Source organism: Seriola dumerili, unplaced genomic scaffold (assembly GCF_002260705.1).
Source record: "Seriola dumerili isolate Sdu_G_001 unplaced genomic scaffold, Sdu_1.0 BDQW01000177.1, whole genome shotgun sequence".
NCBI classification, from domain to species: Eukaryota; Metazoa; Chordata; class Actinopteri; order Carangiformes; family Carangidae; genus Seriola; species Seriola dumerili.
Window position 1 is genome coordinate 1,152,302 of NW_019174432.1, and position 20,215 is coordinate 1,172,516.

General features: G+C 43.2%; 1 protein-coding gene across 1 annotated transcript in view; it reads left to right on the plus strand.

Moving 5' to 3' along the window:
- Positions 1-11,872: 11,872 nt before the first annotated feature.
- Positions 11,873-20,215, plus strand: part of znrf3 (zinc and ring finger 3) — a 77,420-nt gene continuing 69,077 nt past the window's right edge. The window contains exon 1 of the mRNA XM_022752798.1: positions 11,873-12,183. Within this exon, the coding sequence (XP_022608519.1) occupies positions 11,953-12,183 (231 nt within the window). The 5' untranslated portion in view covers positions 11,873-11,952. The remainder of the gene's footprint in view (positions 12,184-20,215) is intronic.

Sequence of the window (20,215 nt, forward strand, 5' to 3'; positions counted from 1 at the left end):
ATATATTTGGGTACATATCTCTGTAAATTAACTGATCATTTAAACTTAACAGAATGTGGCAGGATGAGCCACCACACCTTTTCAGTGGCAGACCAATTATTTACCCATCCTTAAATTTTTATCTGTGAGGATTCAGTTTCAGAATGTATGTGGATGGAGTCCTGACAATCAGTGTTTGATGACTTGAAAACAGTCAATTTAAAGATATTTGCATGATATTAACTATTGGCTGCTTTACTTGTATCATCAGTCACATCCTACACTTGCATTCTCCCTTCATTATAATTATAACCTTGATTTAAAAACAATATTATTAGATTACAGCATGTCTCAGCTCCAGCACTCATGATTTAATTAAGAACTAAATACAAGTGCATGTTTAATGAGAGGCTGCTGTCTGCAACTGACCATGGTTTGTTTTTTGCTTTTTTTGTCTTTTCTAAGACTCTTGGTTTCTACAGTGAAGGCATGGGATGCAGGGTAAACAGTAAACGCCCGTGTGTGCTCACCGGGGCGGGCACCGGTGTAAACAGTGGTGTTATAGGGCAAAGCCGGGCTGGATAATAGAGGTGAGTGGGGTCACACCCTGGGAAGGCAGCCAGCTGCAGGGGGCGGTGGGTCGATGTGTTTGCCTATGCCTCCTCCCCATTGCCTGCTCACTGCCTACCCACGATCCACTGGGGTGTTTGTTCGGCCTGGAGCATTCCCATACCCTCCATCTCTATCTCCTGCTCTGCCTCTTATTTATCCTCTGTGTTTTTTTTTTTTTTACTTTTTGTCCATTGCTGTTTCCTGTCACATCTCTCCTTTGTTCAGCACTATCATAAATGTCAGAAAATGCATTCTTGTGCATTTTTCTCTTGTGCATTTTTCTCTTGTCATTTCCACTTTGCACCTCAGTGCTGTGCAGGAGTGAGAGCCGTTGCAGCCCTGCAGAAAGCAGCACTGTCGAGTTACTGCAGTGTCATTCCATCTTAACCGTGAAGCGTGATGTTGCAGTGACTCGCTCAGTAACTTCATTCTGAATTCTTGACACCAGTTAGTCTACAACCAGTTGGCTATTAATCTGAGTGTGTGTGAGGGCATGTACCTGTGTGTCAGCCAATCTAGAGATACGGTACCATTTTGCATATATATTTTTTGTTTAAGCGGCAATAAAACAGATTAGAGAGACACCAACGGTCCTCAGTGGCACAGAGGTGTCCCTGCTCTTGGATTAAAGAAATCATTCTTGTCCATGATGCATCACAAATTTTTAATTAATCCATCCATTATGCAGCTTCTGCCGCCAATGACACATCTATCATTAATTAAGAGACATCATAGGACACAAAACAATCAGGCCAAATACATCTTCCAGTTTAAATTGACCTAAATCCAACCAGTGGAACAGTGCTTGTTGTCTGTCCTCCCCATAATTGTCTTAGGGTCTCTGCAAGCACTTTGTCCGCCCGGGATAAGCCGTGCTTTGTTAGTACAGAGAGCTGACATAGCGCTCTTTTTGTTTGACAGGCCACATTTACTCTGCTCTCACTGTACTGGCAGACTAACAACAACAACAACAATAACAACAACAACTCTATTTGCCAGCAACAACGCTGTAATGTTCAGATACAGGAGGGCAAGATGATGCAGGAGCCTCACCACAACCTGTTGATGCTGCTGTGTTCACTTGATGGTCATTGCAGGGTTTTAACATGCACTTGCTACACAGTCTGTCAGACATTTTATCTGCAGAGAGTATGTATATTTGGAAATTTGCCTATGTAAGATACAGCAGAAGTGATGCGCAGGCCTACTTTACATAAACTTACACATATATTCAACACTTGAATCAGATCCTAAATCTACTAATTTAACAAGCTAACCTCTGTAATTTGTCCCATTTAAGAAGAGACACAATAATAAAGTGATAGTGTATGTACAAGATATGGTGTGCCAGAGGAAATGGATTAAATATCAGCAGAAACACAGGAAATGATTTTGTTTGCATCATCTCTCCACTATGATTCAACAATGATCTGATGCAACATAGAGTCAAGGAGGCAGACATGAGACTCAGGGTAATCTCCTATTTATTCTAACCTGCATCTTCCTACATGACTGTCACTTCCTCCCCCTTTAGTCAGCGTCAGACTCAGATATGTGACTCCTGTACGGCTTAACATTAACCTTTTACCTGACTTGTCCCACTTATGATTTTGCCTGGTTCAAGTCTGGCAATGAACGGACCATGGAGAAGTCATGTGTCTTACTGCCCTCTGGTGTTTGTAACGGCACATTACACGTGACACAACAAAACCCTTCTTGAGCTGAGGAGTTGTTTTTTTTAATAGATAGAAAAAAAGTTTTCACTCTTAAAATAACTTGTCATACAGCGCAGGGAAAAGAGATGTTCATAGTCACAAAATTACAAAACCTACAAAAAATGCTGAAAAATTTCATGACAAAAATAATATAATGGGTGACTTCTCATTCAAGCTGTTAAAATTGGGAAATCATTTCTGCCATATGGTGGACAGCTGTAGAATATCATTTCTGCATCCAACAAGTTGAGTTGCTTTTATCCCAGATCTGCGTTTTTACGGTTTGACACGGAGACATAATGTTTATTTGCTAAAATTGACATGATTGAATCTGACTTTCCTTTGAAATGTTGAACTGGGATCAGTATCTCCTAAAAGAAAGATGACACACATCCCTTCACAGATATTTCACTGAACTTTGTCTATGACGACTCCAGTGGAAATTTGCTGGAAAGTTCTACACCCATTTATACTTCTAAAACTGAAAAAGTGGATGGATCACCTTTGTTTAACCACCACATCTCATGTAGTAATTCCCCAAAACTCTTGATGGCTTGAAGCTAAAATACAGCTGAGCAGGCCGTCTTAACACTGCCTCAGTAGCTTAGACAATACATTATACAACACCAGAGCCTTATGATGCAACAGACTTTTATGCTCTGAAACTACCACTACAGAAATATATATATATATATGTCAGATTAAACTCAAACAGCCGTGTACCAGCAAAGAATATCAAAAATGATTTACACCAGCAGCTGTGACTTCACCCTGTACACATTATTAGTTTCTGTTTCTGAAAAGATGAGGGGGAAGTGTAGTGCCTTTGTTCATCCTTGTGTGTTCTTTGAGGAGATGTGTCCATAAACTGTGTAAGAAAATAGGGATGACCAACTGGTTGAGTGAGCTAGCTAAAACACACTATTCAGGAGTGAGCAGAGCACAAGGGAAGGACTGAGAAATATTTAAAACCCTTGAAAATTTAGTTTGAAATCTGAAGTATTTTTCTATAACATTAAATAATCATTGCTAAATAAGTAATGATCAGAGTTAGACCTGCCATAACTGATTTATTTTTTCACCACTTGAGGGCAGTAGAAACAGCTTGTGAACACAACATTGACATCACCTTTTAAGTTTGCAGTTGATTATTTACTCATCCAGCAGCTATGAAGACATTGGCTTTCATGCGGAGCTGTGTTTTCTGTTCACCCAGCAAACGAATGTTCCGTATTCACTCTCTTTCAGCTCTGATTTTGGTCTCTATTGTGGTCTCTCTGCCAACCTTTGAGGGAAATACCTGGCTATTCAGCTGCCAAAAGCTCCGCTGTGTTCACCAGCTAGTTCACCAACTGTCTGCCGTGTGGTTCTGAGCAGGGAGTGTTCAGTAGTAGTTTCCTCTGCAGCTGATGTTATGAGAGCAGTGGGAGTTATAGTTTGTAAATGGCTACTTTAAAGCTAGAAAATGTTGTTAGTTAGCTAAGCAACTGTCATCAGATTCTCTTTCAGATGTTGCTGAATCCTGACGTGGTAACATGACCTTATTCCAGCCAACCTTTCAGGGCTCTTTGTGATGCATAAAACTGTTGTTAATGGTGCAGCATCATAACTACCGCTGCTGACAAAATAATCTCACCACAAGGAGTTCGCGCCCCAAACTGGGAAAACTCCACCAACTGAGGAAGATTGTGTAATGGGATCTTCAGCTCCAAAACAGTTACTGAGAGGATGTGGTGGTGAGATTATTTTGTTAACTGCTGTTTCTAAGGTCAAAGATGAACTTTAAATCATAACTATTGCAGTTTACGGACATAAAGAACAAACAAGAGGCTTGTCTTACTGTACTTCAGAGACTTGGCCCATATCTGAGTTGAAAATCTAGTTAAGTTCTAATGAATTCAATACAGTAAAGTAATAACTCGATGAGCCGCTGCTTCATACAAAGATCTGATTCTCCAGGGGAACTGAATTTACGTCTACCGGCTTGCTAGTCTGAACTGAAGTCCCTTTGATGTCTCCTTCTCCTGTGCGAGTCCATGAGCAAGTGTGCGTGTGCACCCACTACCACAAAATCAGCAGAAAACAAAATAAGTCTCACAGACATCAAAGAGACCCAGGAGGGAAGATGATCTGTTTTCAGTCACGGTGAACCACATTTCTCTCCCCGACCAGTTCTCCAGTCAGCCCTCACGCCGACCTCCCCCGTCCTTACATCTCTTACTGCCACCCAACCACTGGGTGGCACATGTGGCAAAGTGTTGCACCATGTCAGCATGTCCTCTCACGCAAACCAAACATCCCCCCTCTTTGAGACTAGCATGTGTGACGAGCAGACCGGCTTTTCATTTGGGGATTTAGATGTTTGGGATTTGGTGCCGTGACGCATTGTTTTCCTCCTCAGAGTGATGATCTGCGCCTGCAGTCAGAAGCAGTAAGGGAGCAGTCAAACGGGAGGCTTCTGTTGAACCATCAGAGAGAGTGATGGGGAGTTAGTGAGGGAGGGGAGTTAGGAGAGAGAGAGAGGAGGTGACAGAGGAGATCAATTCAAATGAGACAGAGTGACTGAAAGTCGGTCATTTTCAAGTGTCGGTAAGAGATAAAAACTTAGTGGGCTTTAGCTCCTGTAAATTGAACTGTAATGTGATCCTACTCACTCACACACACTCACAAGTTATGCATTTGTGAGTTATGCAGTGTTTATTGTTTTTGTTGTCATTTACATGTCTGTCCACGATGTGTACCCTTTGTGTCACGCTTCTTTTTGTTACGCAAAATCACAAAAAAAAACAAACTGCATTACCAAGTAGGTAAAGTTGAATCAAACTTCTGGTGCGTCAGTATTTCTTGCCAGTTACCATAGAAACAGATGTAAATTATGTTTATGATACAAGTGGATATTTAGATAAAAATCTTGGACAATGCAGCTTTAACAGTTGAGATTTGTAAAGTGGAGGAAGTTACCAAGCATGGAAACAGACACAGTATTGTGCATGTACATACACACCAACACACAAACACACACACACACACACACTGTCCTGAGGGGTCGCCACTTTCCCATCATGTCGCCACCAGGCACTTACTCTACTTACTCTTTTTGCTCTTTCATCATTGATGAGGATATCAGCCACTAACTTTCTCTCTCTCTCTCTCTCTCTCTCTTTGCTGACCTAAATATTGTTTCTACACTGTTCACAGCCCTGTCACTAGAATAGAAGATTTCAGCTCCTGTAATAGAAGCAAAGTGAGCCAACACATTTGTTTAAATCACCACCCTGTTCTCCTTTTTTTTTGTCTTGTTGCTATGTGTGTGTGTGTGTGTGTGTGTGTGTGTGTGTGTGTGTGTGTGTGTGTGTGTGTGTGTACAGATTCCATCCATCCATCCATCCAGTCTTTTGAGAACATGTTCACGCCTGTGTGAGTGTATCAACATCATATCCCCCCTATCCTCCTCACTTCTCAGAACAGATTATGAGTGTTGGAGCTGACTGAAATGACTTTGAATTCTCCAAAGCCCCTAACCTCTGGGAACATACCTGTTCTTGCAAGCCTCAAATGTACAGGTGCCTCATTTCAAAAGACTCGTCTCTTTCTCTCCCTCACTCCTTTTCCTCTCTCATTTTCCCCCTCCCCCCTTATGGCTGCAACTTTACCCCTTGACTGAACTAGGGGCCTATTGAAATACCTCCCCCTGGTTTAGTCTGCACTTCAAAGTCGACTTTCACCCTCGAGCCAGATCCGAGGGGAAAGGAAAGGGCCCAGCCCCTGAATAGTTAGGTCTTCAAAGCCTGTAACATTTAGTTATGGGCTGTTTGAAAATTGGAGAACACTTTTAAAAAAAAAAGAAGTAAGTGATTGATGCTATCGTTTGTCCACTGTAAAGTTGATACTGTAATTATAATTGTCTGACCAGAACTTCAATAAGATAAAATTACTTTTATAAAGCACTGCTTAATTAACTTTTCAGATATCAAGCAGAGAAAGCCACATGTTTGTGTTTTCTGTTATGTTCAGATTCTTTGGCCTGATTGTCATTGTCATGATAAGTGAAACAAATGTGGACAAAACTCTAAACATCAACATTAAAACAGCTGATTTTATAGTTCTGGTGTAAGAGAAATATTCTCAAGAATGCATAGTAAAACTTTGACTCAAACAAAATTACTCAAGCTCCACTTGTTGGCTTTTTCAGAGCATTCGGCTGCATCTTATGGTCTTCATCAAATGTTATCATAGCCTGGTTCTGCTTTTTCACTAAGAAAAAGTACACTCTGCATCATAAACAACTTCTCTAACACATGATAGTCCAAGTATTATCTTATGTTTTATCCCTGGAGTTATTTTGTTTGGCTCCTCTTTAATTTTAAGTCTTTGATTTCTATGTGATGTTATTTACTCATTTAAAGTAAGTCTGTACTTCTGCTGCACAATGAGCACTGTGGCCATAAGTGACAATAATGAGACAATGTTTTGTGCCATGTATAACAGTAGCAAGTAGAAAAGAGTATATTATCAGTGAACTGACACAGTGCTCAAGCAGCATCTAGCTAAGGTTTGCTAATGTTAGCATACATTAGCCACCATAAGCTACTGGTAATACTAGATGGAGTATGTCTGCAGTAGCAAAACTCCTGACTATATTAAAATTAGCAGGAGCTTATAATGCAACTTTTTATTGGTAAGAAGAACAATGTGTTTTTTCTTCTTTTAAAAGTTACACAGTCTCACTTTAAGGAGGATACTTACATTATGCCTAATGGGTGGATGCTGTGACAACTTTTATCACCTACAAGCAGAAACTCCCAGAAATGGCACTTTGCATTTCCTATCACTTCCCTCCACTCTTGAGAAGACAGCATCATGAGGTGCACTTACTGAGCTTAAATGTTGAGTAGCAGAAGCACAAGTAGAGAAAAACCATAACATGAGCAAACTGATGAAGAAATGTATCACGTACGCAGCAGTATCTGTTTTTGGTTTGCTAGCATTAGCCACTACAAGCTACTTCTACCAGAACAAGTAAAGCTGTTGCAGCAGAGATCCTGGGTGTGCTAAATTTAGCAAGGTTACATTTTCATTGCTCATGATCTCAACTTCTCAGGTCTCATTTCTAAAGATTAAGATTGTGCCATTTCTTCTTTCATAAGTTACATAGTCTCACTTTAAACCCACGTTAACTGATTTTTTTTTGTCATAAGCAGACTGTTGCTTATTTAGGCATCCAGCTGTTACGGAGCAACATTAATGTTCATTTAGAGTTGTGTAAAAGTTACGAGCCAGACGACTATGATGAGCTGAAACTTAACAGCACATTATCACATGGTTTTCAGGCTGTCAGTTCATGCATTGTTATTATAGATAAATCAATTGCAGCCGCTTTAATTTCACATCTTATTTTGTCTGGGAAGGCACTCCATAAACATATATATAGATATAAAGAGCGGGGTCCAAAGGTCACATCTCCGTGAATGGAAAAGTGGTCTCAGACTTATTATTACCAAAGGACACCCCACCATCCCTCCGTCCGTGCTGTCATTTCCCCCCTCTCTCCTCTCAACTTAAGATTCAACTCAAAACATTTCATGAGAGTTTCCCACTGGGGTTTGTGCAGTGACATCATTGCAAACATGCAACATGCTCTGAGCCGGCTGAAGTCAATAGTCATGGGGAAAGCATCTCCCATAATCTGGGGTCTGTGGGGCCCCCTAATTGCTTTATGTAATAATATGCTGCAGTGATGCGCTCTTCTGGGAGCCATGAATGTAAATGCTCCCCCTCCTCATCATCTCCTTCCTTCATTAAAACATAACGTCAGCACCATGCCAACAAAGGGACAATTCACAGAGGCTGGGAGCCCGGTTGGTACACATAGTGCAGCGTTGAAGGACTGATCAAACATTCAAATGTTCCCTTTGGATATTATTAGTAACCCGTGATCTGGTGTTTATTTCATATTTATATGTTTATCCAGGCAAGTCGATTAAGGACAAATCCTTATTCACGATGACAGAAACAATTTACAGAAACAATGAGTATCATTACAGTTAAATAATAATGATGTGTCTAAATCTGTCAAAGAGTGACGTAGCTCGGGGATAAGCTGCTCAGACACGTGAGGACTTGGACACAGTAAATGGGACAACAGATAAGGTTGCAGAAACGAGGACACCATTAAAGCAAATAATGATGCTGAAAACTAAGCAAACATCCACCAACATAAATTAAAGACAGTTTTATTTTCGTACAAGTATTTATATGATTGTATTCCCCTTGACGCTGCCACATTTAAAATGAGTTCATCTACAAAATAAACATCTGTGTTGGGTAAAACTGGGAGAAATCAGCAGTATGTCAGGGCGACAACTAAGCATTATTTTTGTTATCGATTACTTTGATGATTATTTTTGTGATTAATAGAGTAATTGTTTGGTCCAAAATATGTTGACAATAATTGAAATGGCCATTTGAATTTGTGAGATCCAAAGTGGCGGTTGTTTGCTCCGACAGAACAGTTTAAAATCACATAAAACAAGGAAAATCAGCAAATCATCAGGTAATCTTTTGTATCTTGACTTAAAACACTTGACCGATTATCAAAATAGTGCAGAATAGTTATTTTTTTTCCTGTTGATTAAATACTTGCTTAATTGCCTATTTCTTCAGCTCTAGCCAGAGTCAGAAAAGAAAGGAAAGAGAAGCGAGTGTTTGACTAAAGGAGAAAAGAGCAGCGGAAAGAGCGGTTCAGCTCTGCAGTATCACGTGAAATGTCTTAAATTAGCCAATGAGTCTCACTCCATGTTCAACTGGAAAAAGGAAAACCCCACGGATATCTCCTCACAGAACAGCCAATTGGAAGAGATGGCACAGTGAAGCAGAGAGTCAGGCCAGCCATCATCCCTCAAAGTCATCCTTATTCTCAGCACTCTCTCAGCCTAAACAAGCAGACAGCTGATTCTTCTCAGGGTGGCCCCGAGTTTAAACACTGGTGCAGAGAGAGACTGGAGCGTCAGGAGAGGATCCACAGCTGCTGTCGAATGACAACCTCATACAGGGGGGGTGGGGGGTCAACTATTTATCTGGAAAGATAATGAGGCGTATTCTCATCACAATATATTTAAAAAGAAGAAAAAAAAGGGCCACATGGTCACCATACACTGCTAAATAATCTGGGAAGTAAACCATGTGAACATTTAAGTTAGGGAACTACAAAAGTGGCATTGCAGCTTTAAACATCTCTCGTGGATTGAAATCCTGCAGTAACCAGCAGAGGGCAGACTTGCAGTTAAAGAGGAACAAGACCTTCTGACAGTAATTGGATCACTGTAACTTGTTGCCCTAATGCATTTTGTGGTCCATTAGTAAATCTAATTTCACTTCATCATTAAGCTTGCAGGCATTGTGCCTTTAAAGTCCCATCATTTATGGATTTATCCGTTTAGAGTCATAATGTATCTGCATTTGATTTTGTGTGTGAGAGCGAGAGAAATAGAAACAGAGTTAAGTGTCACAAGACTGATATGGCACATGTGGTGTGGATCAGGATTCATAAAACAGAGTGACGTCCAATGTGATCTGTAAATTATTGTCATGCTGGAGGTGCTGAAGAACTTCTAACGTTTCGGCTTTGAATTGTTTTCCACTCAGCCTTTTTTTTTTCTTTTCTTTTTTTTGAGTCTGAACACATGTTGACCATCACGCTTTCTTCCAGAGGCGGCTGCATTCTTGACCTAAAAAGTCCTCACAGTTGGTTTTCATAATCACACTGCCACACAGCTGACAGCAAGATGAGACCTTGTTTTCTGGGCCTTTTTGGACATCTATCACTGTGCAGAGCTCACCCTTCATTTGGGAGCTTAAAAACACCTGAGTGTTTTCTTTGCAACTATTGGAAACAGGCCTTTCCATTTTCCAATTTCATACATTATTATTGTGTGATATTTTGACAAATGTCAAGTTTCTTTCTTTCAACTGAGAGATTATACTCAACATTATATCGTCCACTCAATTCAAGATGTAACCTTCATTCATTACATAGCACAGTACACTATGTGCTCTTTCCATGAATTGTTCAGTCGCACAAAGATTCAAATCATCTTCTTTTGTGGGGAATAAAAAGATAGTGTGTCTGTGTTCTTTCAGGACACAGTGTGCTTTATTTGCAGACACATAATGAACGCTCTCACACGCTGAAAAGGAAAGGTCTGAGACGTGTTCTCCAGGAACGGTTCTGCATGCAAGTTTCACAATAGACTTTTTTTATTCCGAACAGAGAACGACTGAAAAATAACTGCCTTCCTCTGCAGTGAATAACAGCAACAGTTTGTTTAAAAGAAGAATAAAAGATCTCTGCCAATTGCAAAGAGCATAATAAAGCTGATGCGTCTCAATAAATGCACGATGAATCATAAGCTCGCTCGCCATTGTAACGTCTCAAACCGGCCACAAATTTAACTTTCTGTAGATAGAAATCATGTCAAATTGCTTGTAAACATTTTGAGGTTTGTAAAATGCCTGAAATGATGTGTGATTAGCTTGTCAGGCCTGTAGTGATGAGCACAACGGCTCTGGAGATCAAAGGCAAGTTAATTGAAGACCCATCTGTCTAAAGACTGGTGCAGTTATGTGTTGTGCACATGAACTGCCTTGTGTATAACTGAGCAAAGTATTGATTCAATTTCTAAAGAGATATGAGGACAGAGATAGATAGATATATAGATAGATAGATATATAGATAGATACATAGATAGATAGATAGATAGATAGATAGATAGATAGATAGATAGTAAAAGTTGATTTTCTTGTTGGTAAACGTTCCTTATTCCTGTCAGAACAGAATGCATCAAGAAAAAGGAAAATAAACTTTGCACAGCTCGTTTAAAGTGAGATGTTGCAAACAGTTAGCCTAACTACATTGTAAACTGTAGGGGAGCATATCGGAATCTGATTGAAAAATTAGCCCGGTTAAATCATGAAGCGTCCTGAGGAGGGTAGTGTTTGTTTTAAGGTGGCACCACAGCGAAAAACGTGTCAAACTCGGGAAAAAATGCCGCCGGACCGCCCGGGATTTCAACAGTGGCTGAAAATGTAGTCCCCGGTTCATAGTCAAGACGGTAAAACTGAAATAACTCAACCTTAAACGCGTAACTTGATGATTTTTCAAACAATAAGTTCCCCCCGTCGCTGCTCAGCGAAGTCCGCGGTGCCTCCTTAACTGAGTGCTGGCACTTCAGAATGGGGAGTGCAAGGGAGAGGGTCAGAAAGATTGGTGGGTGGGGATATAACCCTTTTGAGAGAGAGGAAAAAAAAAAAACTAAAAAAAAAAAAAAAAAATCACGTGTTTGGAGATCAAAGGAGATCCGCTTTGTAGAGGAGGAGGAGGAGGGGGAGGAGGAGAGCGGGGGGGTGAGAAAGAAAGAGGGAGAGAGGGAGGGAGAAAGAGAGAGAGGGAGCGTTTGCAGGCAATGTAATTGACAAGGCTTGCAGTGGTGAAATAACACGCTTCAGCCCAGGCTCAGCTCTTATTGCACAATTCTGATTCTTTTGACGCATCGCCCGTAGCGCGCATAGACCTGGTTTCAATTACCTTCACCCGATTAATTAATCCGTGTGAAATTATGTCCCGATCGGCGCAGATCCAGCCGGCAAGATGATGATTTTACCAAGGAGAGGCTCAGATCGCGTACCCGACTCGGTGGTCCTGGTGATCTTGGTGGTCGCCGCTTCTCTTGGTACCGTTTTCGCCAAGGACACTGCCTTTGTGGAAGTGGTTCTGTTCGAGTCCAGTCCCAATGGAGATTATACTACTTACACGACTGGCTTGCAAGGACGGTTCTCCAAAGCAGGAGCCACTATCAGCGCGGAGGGGGAGATCGTTCAAGTACGTGTAAAGTGTCTTTTTTTTTTTTTTTTCTTACGGGGGAATGACAAGCAGCAGTCCCGAGTAACACTACCGGGACCCGGGGTGTAATTTCACCAAGCTGCCCTTCGTAAAACTTTTTCCACGGGGGCTGGGGGGTTGACAAGAGTTGTATATAGTGTGTATGTGTGTGTGTGTATATGTGTGTGTATGCAGGCAGTGTGAGGATGGTACTAAGCTTGCAAGCATATGCGGTCACAAGATGGCTCCTATCTTGTGGAATTCATTCACAGGGAAAACATGCTCTTGCAGGTTATTTTGTTGATGTCTGGCGATCACTCCTCACTGTTAACTGCCCTCATCTTGAAACGCACACTTTAGAGAACGGGTTTCCTTAAAAAAAAAAAAAAAAAAAGAAGTGATAAACCGTCCACCGCTTCCAAGAAGTTTGTAAACTTTTTTTTTTTCCTCTTTACCGGAGCAAGCTTTACACGTTTTACAAGAGCAACAAGGCTGCGACTACTACTACTTGGGCTTTAGTTTTGTCTGTTTATCCGCTCCAGCGGCGACTTTTGGTCAAATAGCGACTTTTACATCCGAAAAAAGTTGGTTTTAATAGCGGAATATGTTTGTTTTTATTGACCGTAGCAGCGTGTAAACTCACCCACACGTCCCGCCGCCTGTAGCCTGTTACTATGTAGCCGTCATCAACGCCGCCTTTGAAGTTGCATGTTCTTGGTTTAGGCCAACTAGCAACTATTTTAAGGCTTTTGAAAAATGAATATAAAGAATGAATGAATGATTGGTCATCATAGAAGCACCCCTTCATCTCATGTTCCCAGCTTCTTCTTTTTTTTTCCCTGCCCCCCACCCCCCTCCAAAACATGACAAGTGCACTTGGCTGGAGCTGGGTTAACCTCGGATCAACCGGCCAACTTTGTGTTGAGTAGAAGTCATTAAAATATGAAGCTTTTTCCTCAGTGCCAAGTGTTTATTTGAAATTTTAAGCTGCTTGGCCACTGTTTGTAAGGCAGCAAATAGTTTTGGGGTGTAGTCATGTGCCGGAGAGTTGATGTTTCATGTTTTCATTTCCTGACCTCTAACATATTCATTTGAATTTGCATCCTTTTGAAAAAATTTAATGTGAAATCGGTTGAGATGAACTTTGTGATCAGCAGATGAAAGTTAAGGTGTCACTCCATGAACAAATCTTTCGCAAGCCCCAGCAGAAATGATGGTTGAAGGGTTTTTTTTTCATCTTTTCTATGAATGCCAGTAGCTGCTGAAGTGTGGCCTCGGCCTGAAGAAACTATTCAGCTCCATGAGATCATTGGTTTGTGTTGGGAGGACAGGTTTCAATGCAGCCTGTGCTGAGAAGAGTTGAGGGGTGGGGTGGGCTGCGAATACACATTTTTGAGTTTAATCACCACGTTGCATTGAGTAGTGCACAAGAAACCTTGATTGTGACATAGCATTTTATCTGCACTCTAGCACGAGCCGTCATATGCAGCACCTCAGTTGCACATTACTGATACTGACCTGACACAGCTGGTAGCATCCCCCATCCACCCCTCGCCACTCTGCAACAATGGCTGCATCCGCCACCGCACAGCAGCATCGTTCCAGTGCATGACTGCATTTTTTTTTTTTGTTCTCCCTAAAAACTCTTTACTTTGAAAGGAAGATGATATGTGGGGATCAAATTAGGGGATACTCAGCACAAAAATGGCCCCTGTTTATACACAGTGATGGCCATTTGGCGCCACTTGGTAACCACACAGAAACGTCGGACCTCAGCTTTACATCGAAAACCACATCTATTTAGGTTTGCTTTCTTTGCTAACATAGCTTTCTGACCACTTAGAGGCAGCTTATATTTTGTCAGGCTGTAATGAGGGGCAGTTTGTCCAGCACAGTGTACTGTCTTGAATTCCTTACAGTATGTATTCTACCAAAGATTTATGAAAGCTGAAACTGACAACGAATGACATCCATACAACCTGAAGAGTATAATTTTGAGATGGTATCAAATTCCCCACTTGCAGGTTCTATACTTGTGAAATAACATCGCAGTAACGTGTTGGGAAATTGCTGCGGTGTTGTAACGGATATAATTTTACTCTGGAATCGGGTTGAAGACAAATATTTAGGTTCTCGTGCATTCAGGCGTCCACATTGACCTCTGCCACCATTGCACTTGACTACTTTTTGCTTTAAAGGTCTGAGCCTCCTCGTGCACAGTGAATAGGCTGCTTGATTTGGTCTGCCTGAGGTTTTAAGGGGCCTTCTAGTTCTCTCTGCAGTTTGTACAGAGCCCTGAGGGGTTTGCGTTACCTTGTGTGTGTACAGTAGTGACCAGACCTCAGCAGGTATGGGTTCAAATACAGGGGAAAGGGGGGGCTTGGCAGTGTTCCTGAGCAAAGACCCGACCACAGCCTCTGCTCATACACTCTCAACTCGCCTTTGCTAATTCCCTAAAGCTAACACCCGCTCAGCTCTGCCTGAAGAGTGCGAAAAGTGGCACACGTTGCTGGGGCCAAAAATAATAAATTAAGTTAATTTGCTTCTCACTCTGCTGTAAGGGGGGGGGGGGGCTGACGCTGACGATGCAGATTTGGCCACAGTGCCAAGCCCCGGGCTTCTCAAGCCAGTTTCTGTGATTGCTCCAGTTTGACTATGTAATAGCAAAGTAATCAATGTGTCTTTAAATCATCCTGTCAAGAAATTAGACATCAACACACATTTCCCTGGGACGACCTTGAGAGAATATTTACAGCATCAGCTGTTAACTCTGATTCTTGGTGGCCAGAGGACTGCAGGCTGCCCATCCTGTCAGGTGGTTAATTGTATTCACCCCTTGTCCCAGATTTAAATACTTCCTGATTACATTACGCTAATGAAAATGTCCCGCTAAAATGGAAAGGCAGCAGCGCTTTAGGCCCAAAGCCCAAAAGCCTGATTCAGAGCACCTGCAGTGAACAACTCAGTGCTGTGATTTCATATCTTACACAGTTTAGAAATGATGATAGTCTTCTGATACCTGTCCACATATTAGCAGCAGTTTTGACTTGAGTTGAGCCTGTTAAGCGGGGCAGTGATGGTATGACCAAATCACCCCCCCCCAACTGAGACTCCCAGGTGTGAACAGGGACAGTGGTGTGGGTTGACAAAGCCAGCGGATGCTTAACGGGCTGAAAGCGCTCTGCCTCCAGATGAACTGATAATGTAATTCCAGGAATAGCCTCACTGTGCCGTCAGCTCCGTCTGTGACTGACTGCCCGTCACCGTATTTTTCACAATTGACATCATCGTTGACGGCGCTCGCACAGCCCTCCCGATTAGAACGCGTGTGATGCGAGAGGAGAGACGCCATCTGCTGTTCATCATTCTCTGTTATCTCCCAGACGCCAAATTGTCTTTCCTGTAGCGAGATGAGCTGCGATGCACTGCACGAGTGCACATCTGCCTCTGATTTCCAGCGGGCCCGTGCTGTCAGCATGTGAGTGAGGAGCTGAGGCAGGGACGTGGCAGGGGCACCGCGAGGACCAGATGGAACTCATAGTGTCGTCGGCCAGAACCAGAGGGAATAATGTGGCTTTCTCCTACTTCCTCTCCGAAGGGACACAGAGCATCCTCTGAATCCAGCGTCAGGAAGAAGAGGCTATAGTTTCCCCAACACCCACGAGCTGTTTCACCTTTGAACTTCATCTCCATGTGCATGAAGTGCCAGTAACTATAGCTGGGAGACTTCATGATGTGGTTCTTTGAAAGTGGCAGTTTTTTTTTTCTCTGAATGGATGTGCAGGGGGAAAGTGGTGGTTTTGAGCTAAGACAACGATGAGCTTAAATACTGGAGCTCCTACCTTGGAGCTGGCAGGAGTTGTGTCGCTCTGCATTTAGACTATAATGAGAGCTTTAGTGGTTTAAGGCATCCAGCGCGCTTTCTCACCACAGGCTGGAAACCCCAAGAGGCCATAATGGGCCGGTCCCAGACGGGAGGTGCCAGGGATCGGGCCACTCCCAGCGCCAAAGCAACAGTAGCAGTACACAAACGCTGGTTTAAAAGGTTAAAAGTGCTGCTCCCTACTTTTTTCCATTTATTGGCTTGGCGGTTGCAGCTGTATTTTAAGTGCTATCGTCTCTTAACCGCCACCCTGTTTCACTTTCATGTCCCAGCCAAAGTAATTTGAGGCTGCGTTTCTCCCCTTTTCGGAATAGAACAGACTAAACTGTTTTTCTCTTTCTCTTGCTTAACACCCCACTCCCACACACGCGCTCTCACCCCTCACCACCAGTCTGCTCTTTCTTGATGCAGCCAAAATTTGCCATGCGTTCCATGTTGCATGAGAACGACTTGGAGTGATGATTACAACTATTTCTTAACCAGCATGCAGTGGAATGTCACTTTGGCTGTGTCGGTGGTTTCTGGCAAGCTTTATCGCATTTTGTCCCCCCCGCCCCACCCCACCCTGTCAACCTGCTAATAATATAATGAAAATATAAAATAATAAATAATAAAATCCTGTAAATATAAATGTATATAAATGGTTTAGTATTCCACTTTTAGCCCTTCACTGAAAACACTGAGAGTCTGCAGTGAGTGTGCAGGTGTATGTCAGTCTTAAAGCGCCTAACTTCCTCTTGGATATCTTAGTACTTGTCCAGACTTCTTTTAATTGGCCAACACTGTCTCCCAAACCAGTGGCCCCTGTTTCCTCTCCTGCCCCTGGCTCTTTTACTCTGTCTTCTCCTCTCTGTGTCTTTTCTCTCTGAGCCTCTCATTCCCGCTCACTGCACAGCTCCACCTGGAACAAGTGCATGTTGGTACTGGTGGCCCCAGTAGCTATGTGAGTTTCCAGTGGGCTGAGTGGCTGAGCCGATCTTTGATGTTCCACTCCAGGAGAGATTAGCAGTCAGCGCTGATGCTCGCTGCTGCTGCTGCTGCTGCTGCTGCTGCTGCTGCTGCTGCTGCCGCTCTCTCTCTCTCCAGTATCCAGGTCTCTCCCAGGGGAACCCTATTCCCCCGTGTCGCTCTCCTCCTGATCTGCTATTGATTATGTGTCCGAGCTCATTTGTATGAATGTCTTTGTGTTTGTCCCCTGCTTTACACACCAGTGATGAGGAAATGTTAATTCATCTTTGCCCTGAGGCTGTGATTTCTCTGTGATGAGCAGTGGGAAATGCACCATAACAGAACGTCACACCTTGACAGGTGGAAAAAAAATGTTTTTTTTTTTTCTTTACACCAACCTGTCTTCACACAGGTTATTTTTAAAGCATATTTGCAACAACTCAAAGACGAAGAAGGGGTCTGAAGTGGGCATTTTCACTTTCTGAATAGCCCCTGGTGAGCCTGTGTGCGTTTGATGAAACGGCGCTGAAAGGCCCAGTCCATCCCATCAGCCCACATTTTTATCCACTGACACAGAGGGTCTGCAAAACAAAGGCTAAGGGGTCGAGGGTTATGAAATGACAATGCTCACAGTGGCTCATCCAGGCAGAGGCATGCTTTGTTGTTTGCCAGGAATGTGCTGACTAACCGTGGAAGGCCACAACGCCAGCCTCCCCTTTTGTTGTACTTTTTTTTTTTTTTTTTTGCCAATAGACTGGGAAGGTAGCAGTGGAGCAGGGAGTCCATTTCACTGCCTCCTCCTCCTCCTACTACCTCTCTATATACTTCTATCCTTGTGCCCTCAGTCCTTTTACTGCTTGTGTTTGTTTTCATGAAAGGAGAGAGGTCTTATCACAGATCTGTCCCACTCACCCAAGTTCAAGAACACAGGGTTCAAAGTTCTTTGTTTTGTGTACATCATTACATAATTATCAGCCTCATATGTCTAAAAGAAAACATAATGTTGCTGTTAATGAGGATCCTGCCCTGTTGTCATTTTGATTCATACCATCATGTTTTAACCCTAGTTTCAATTTCTCTGGTTATTGTTCGAGGAAGCCATTACTGGTCTTGTGCACATTATCACCGTCGACCTAATGCATCATATTAATGTTGCGAGGCTTCTCCTTGACAGGCCCTCTGTCAGAAACCCTGCCGTTTTTCTTTCTCCTCCTTTTGTTTCCTCTTAATGGATTCCCACAGAACCGTGGCAAAGGTCATTTACAGGGGGTGCCAGATGGGGACAAATCAGTTTCAGGTGGAAGCTGCGACCCCATCGTGTTCATCTCTGCCCAGCAACCCTCCCATCCTAGACCGGTGTCCAGTGGCTCCTTATGTGTGTCAGTGGGTGCAGGTAGTTGTTCCAGTAATGAGGAATATCCAGGCTGCAACACAATGGGGCCAGAGGTATGATGGATTGGACTTGCTCGTCCACATGAGAACAAGCTGGGTTATCTCTGCATTCTTTTTTTCTTTTTGTCTGGCAGTGCTGCGTGTCTTCTAGCTCCACAGTGAACATATATCACTGCATCTTCCCTCCTCCTGCGCTCCCTGTTGCTGAAGATGCGCCCTAGATTTTTTGAATGAAAAATTGGCTTTGTTTTTTATGTCGTCCCAGCATCATGGCTATACTGGGTTTTCCATTTCCTGTTCGCTGTCTTGTTTGTTTATTCTCATGAAGTTTAATATTTATTTTTGAAGGATAGCTCATTTTCAGCAGTATAGTTGCAACCAAAGAGAAGTTGAGTCGCTATTTCCGGAGTTGTAAGAGTAAAACCTTAATCCTCAAGGGTCAGGTGTAACTTACTTTTATGAATCTACAAATACAGTACATTCACTGACATTAGCACGCCAATAAAAGCTCCATAATACAGCCTAGGGCTTTGATAAAGCCTCCACAATGCCTCCTGTACTTCCCTTGGACCCCCATCGGCTGCTCAGGCCATGCTGCCTGGCTCTCCAGGCCCTGGACCCTGAACAGGGAGGGGCCTGCAGGGCTGGGTGAATAGCTGCCGGGAGTCGTGCTGCGGGTGTAAACCACATGAATGTGCCGCCTGAGCAGATAGGATCAGGCGAGGCGGGGAGGCCTGGGAGGCCGCGACGCTCGGCGCAGCTCCACGCGCTAACATCAAAGGCAGTGCCGGAGGGGATGGTGGAGGGGGAGGAGGGAAGAGAGTGAATGAGGGCCGGGCCAAACTCTTCAAAGGCCTCTCTGACTAATGCCGGCCCTGATATGCGGCGCTGCAAAACTCAATGATGATGTAATTGTAGACCTTCGAGCTAATTCCGCTCCCATACAAATAAAGGTGGAGGTGTTCCCTTGCACAAGCACGGTGAGAAAAATACTTTGAGTGTTTGGTTGAAGCCGGAGAGTTAAGAACACCTCGCAGGCGGAGGTGTTGGGTCACCTCCTGGCGCTATGCTAGCGTACGGATCCTGGTGAAGAAAGTTTTATTTACGTTTCTGATGGAGGGCTTGAAACAGGAAACGATTTTTTATCTGATTTCAGCAGATATTTTAATCCACTGGGCGTCTCTAAAGTACACAACAGGTGGAACAGAGTTGACTCTGTTCTTTGTAAAGTTTATACAGGGCCTGTGTGTCTGTGTGTGTGTGTGTGTGTGAGGGTACGCGTGTGTGAGGCAAAGAGTGTGTGCATGTGTGTGTGTGTGTGTGAGGGTACGCGTGTGTGAGGCAAAGAGTGTGTGCATGTGTGTGTGTGTGTGTGTGGGTACACGTGTGTGAGGCAAAGAGTGTGTGCATGTACTTCCCTTGTAATGTCTGTTAAACCAAGCGTGACCACGGATCCTTTCAAAATGCCCCCATGATCATCAGGCTGATAACTCATTGACAGCTCCCATGACAGTGGAGAGGCTCACACTGCAGGAAAAGTACCTATCTCGTTGAGAGCGCACAGCAATAACTCGCTGTTGGTGATTGGGTTTGCCAAAGGTTATTCGAATGCCTCCAGCCTCTTTTTTTTTTTTTTTTTTATATAGAGAGAGATCCTGCGATGTTCCCGTGAAAAAGACCCTTCATTTTGCCGCCTTTGGTTGTTTACACTCAACCAAACAAAGGTGGCGTGATGCCGCCCCGGTGTGTGGTTTTCAGATAGCACGCCGGCGTTCCAGAATCAGAGGCGTGACGTGTAACACCACAGTG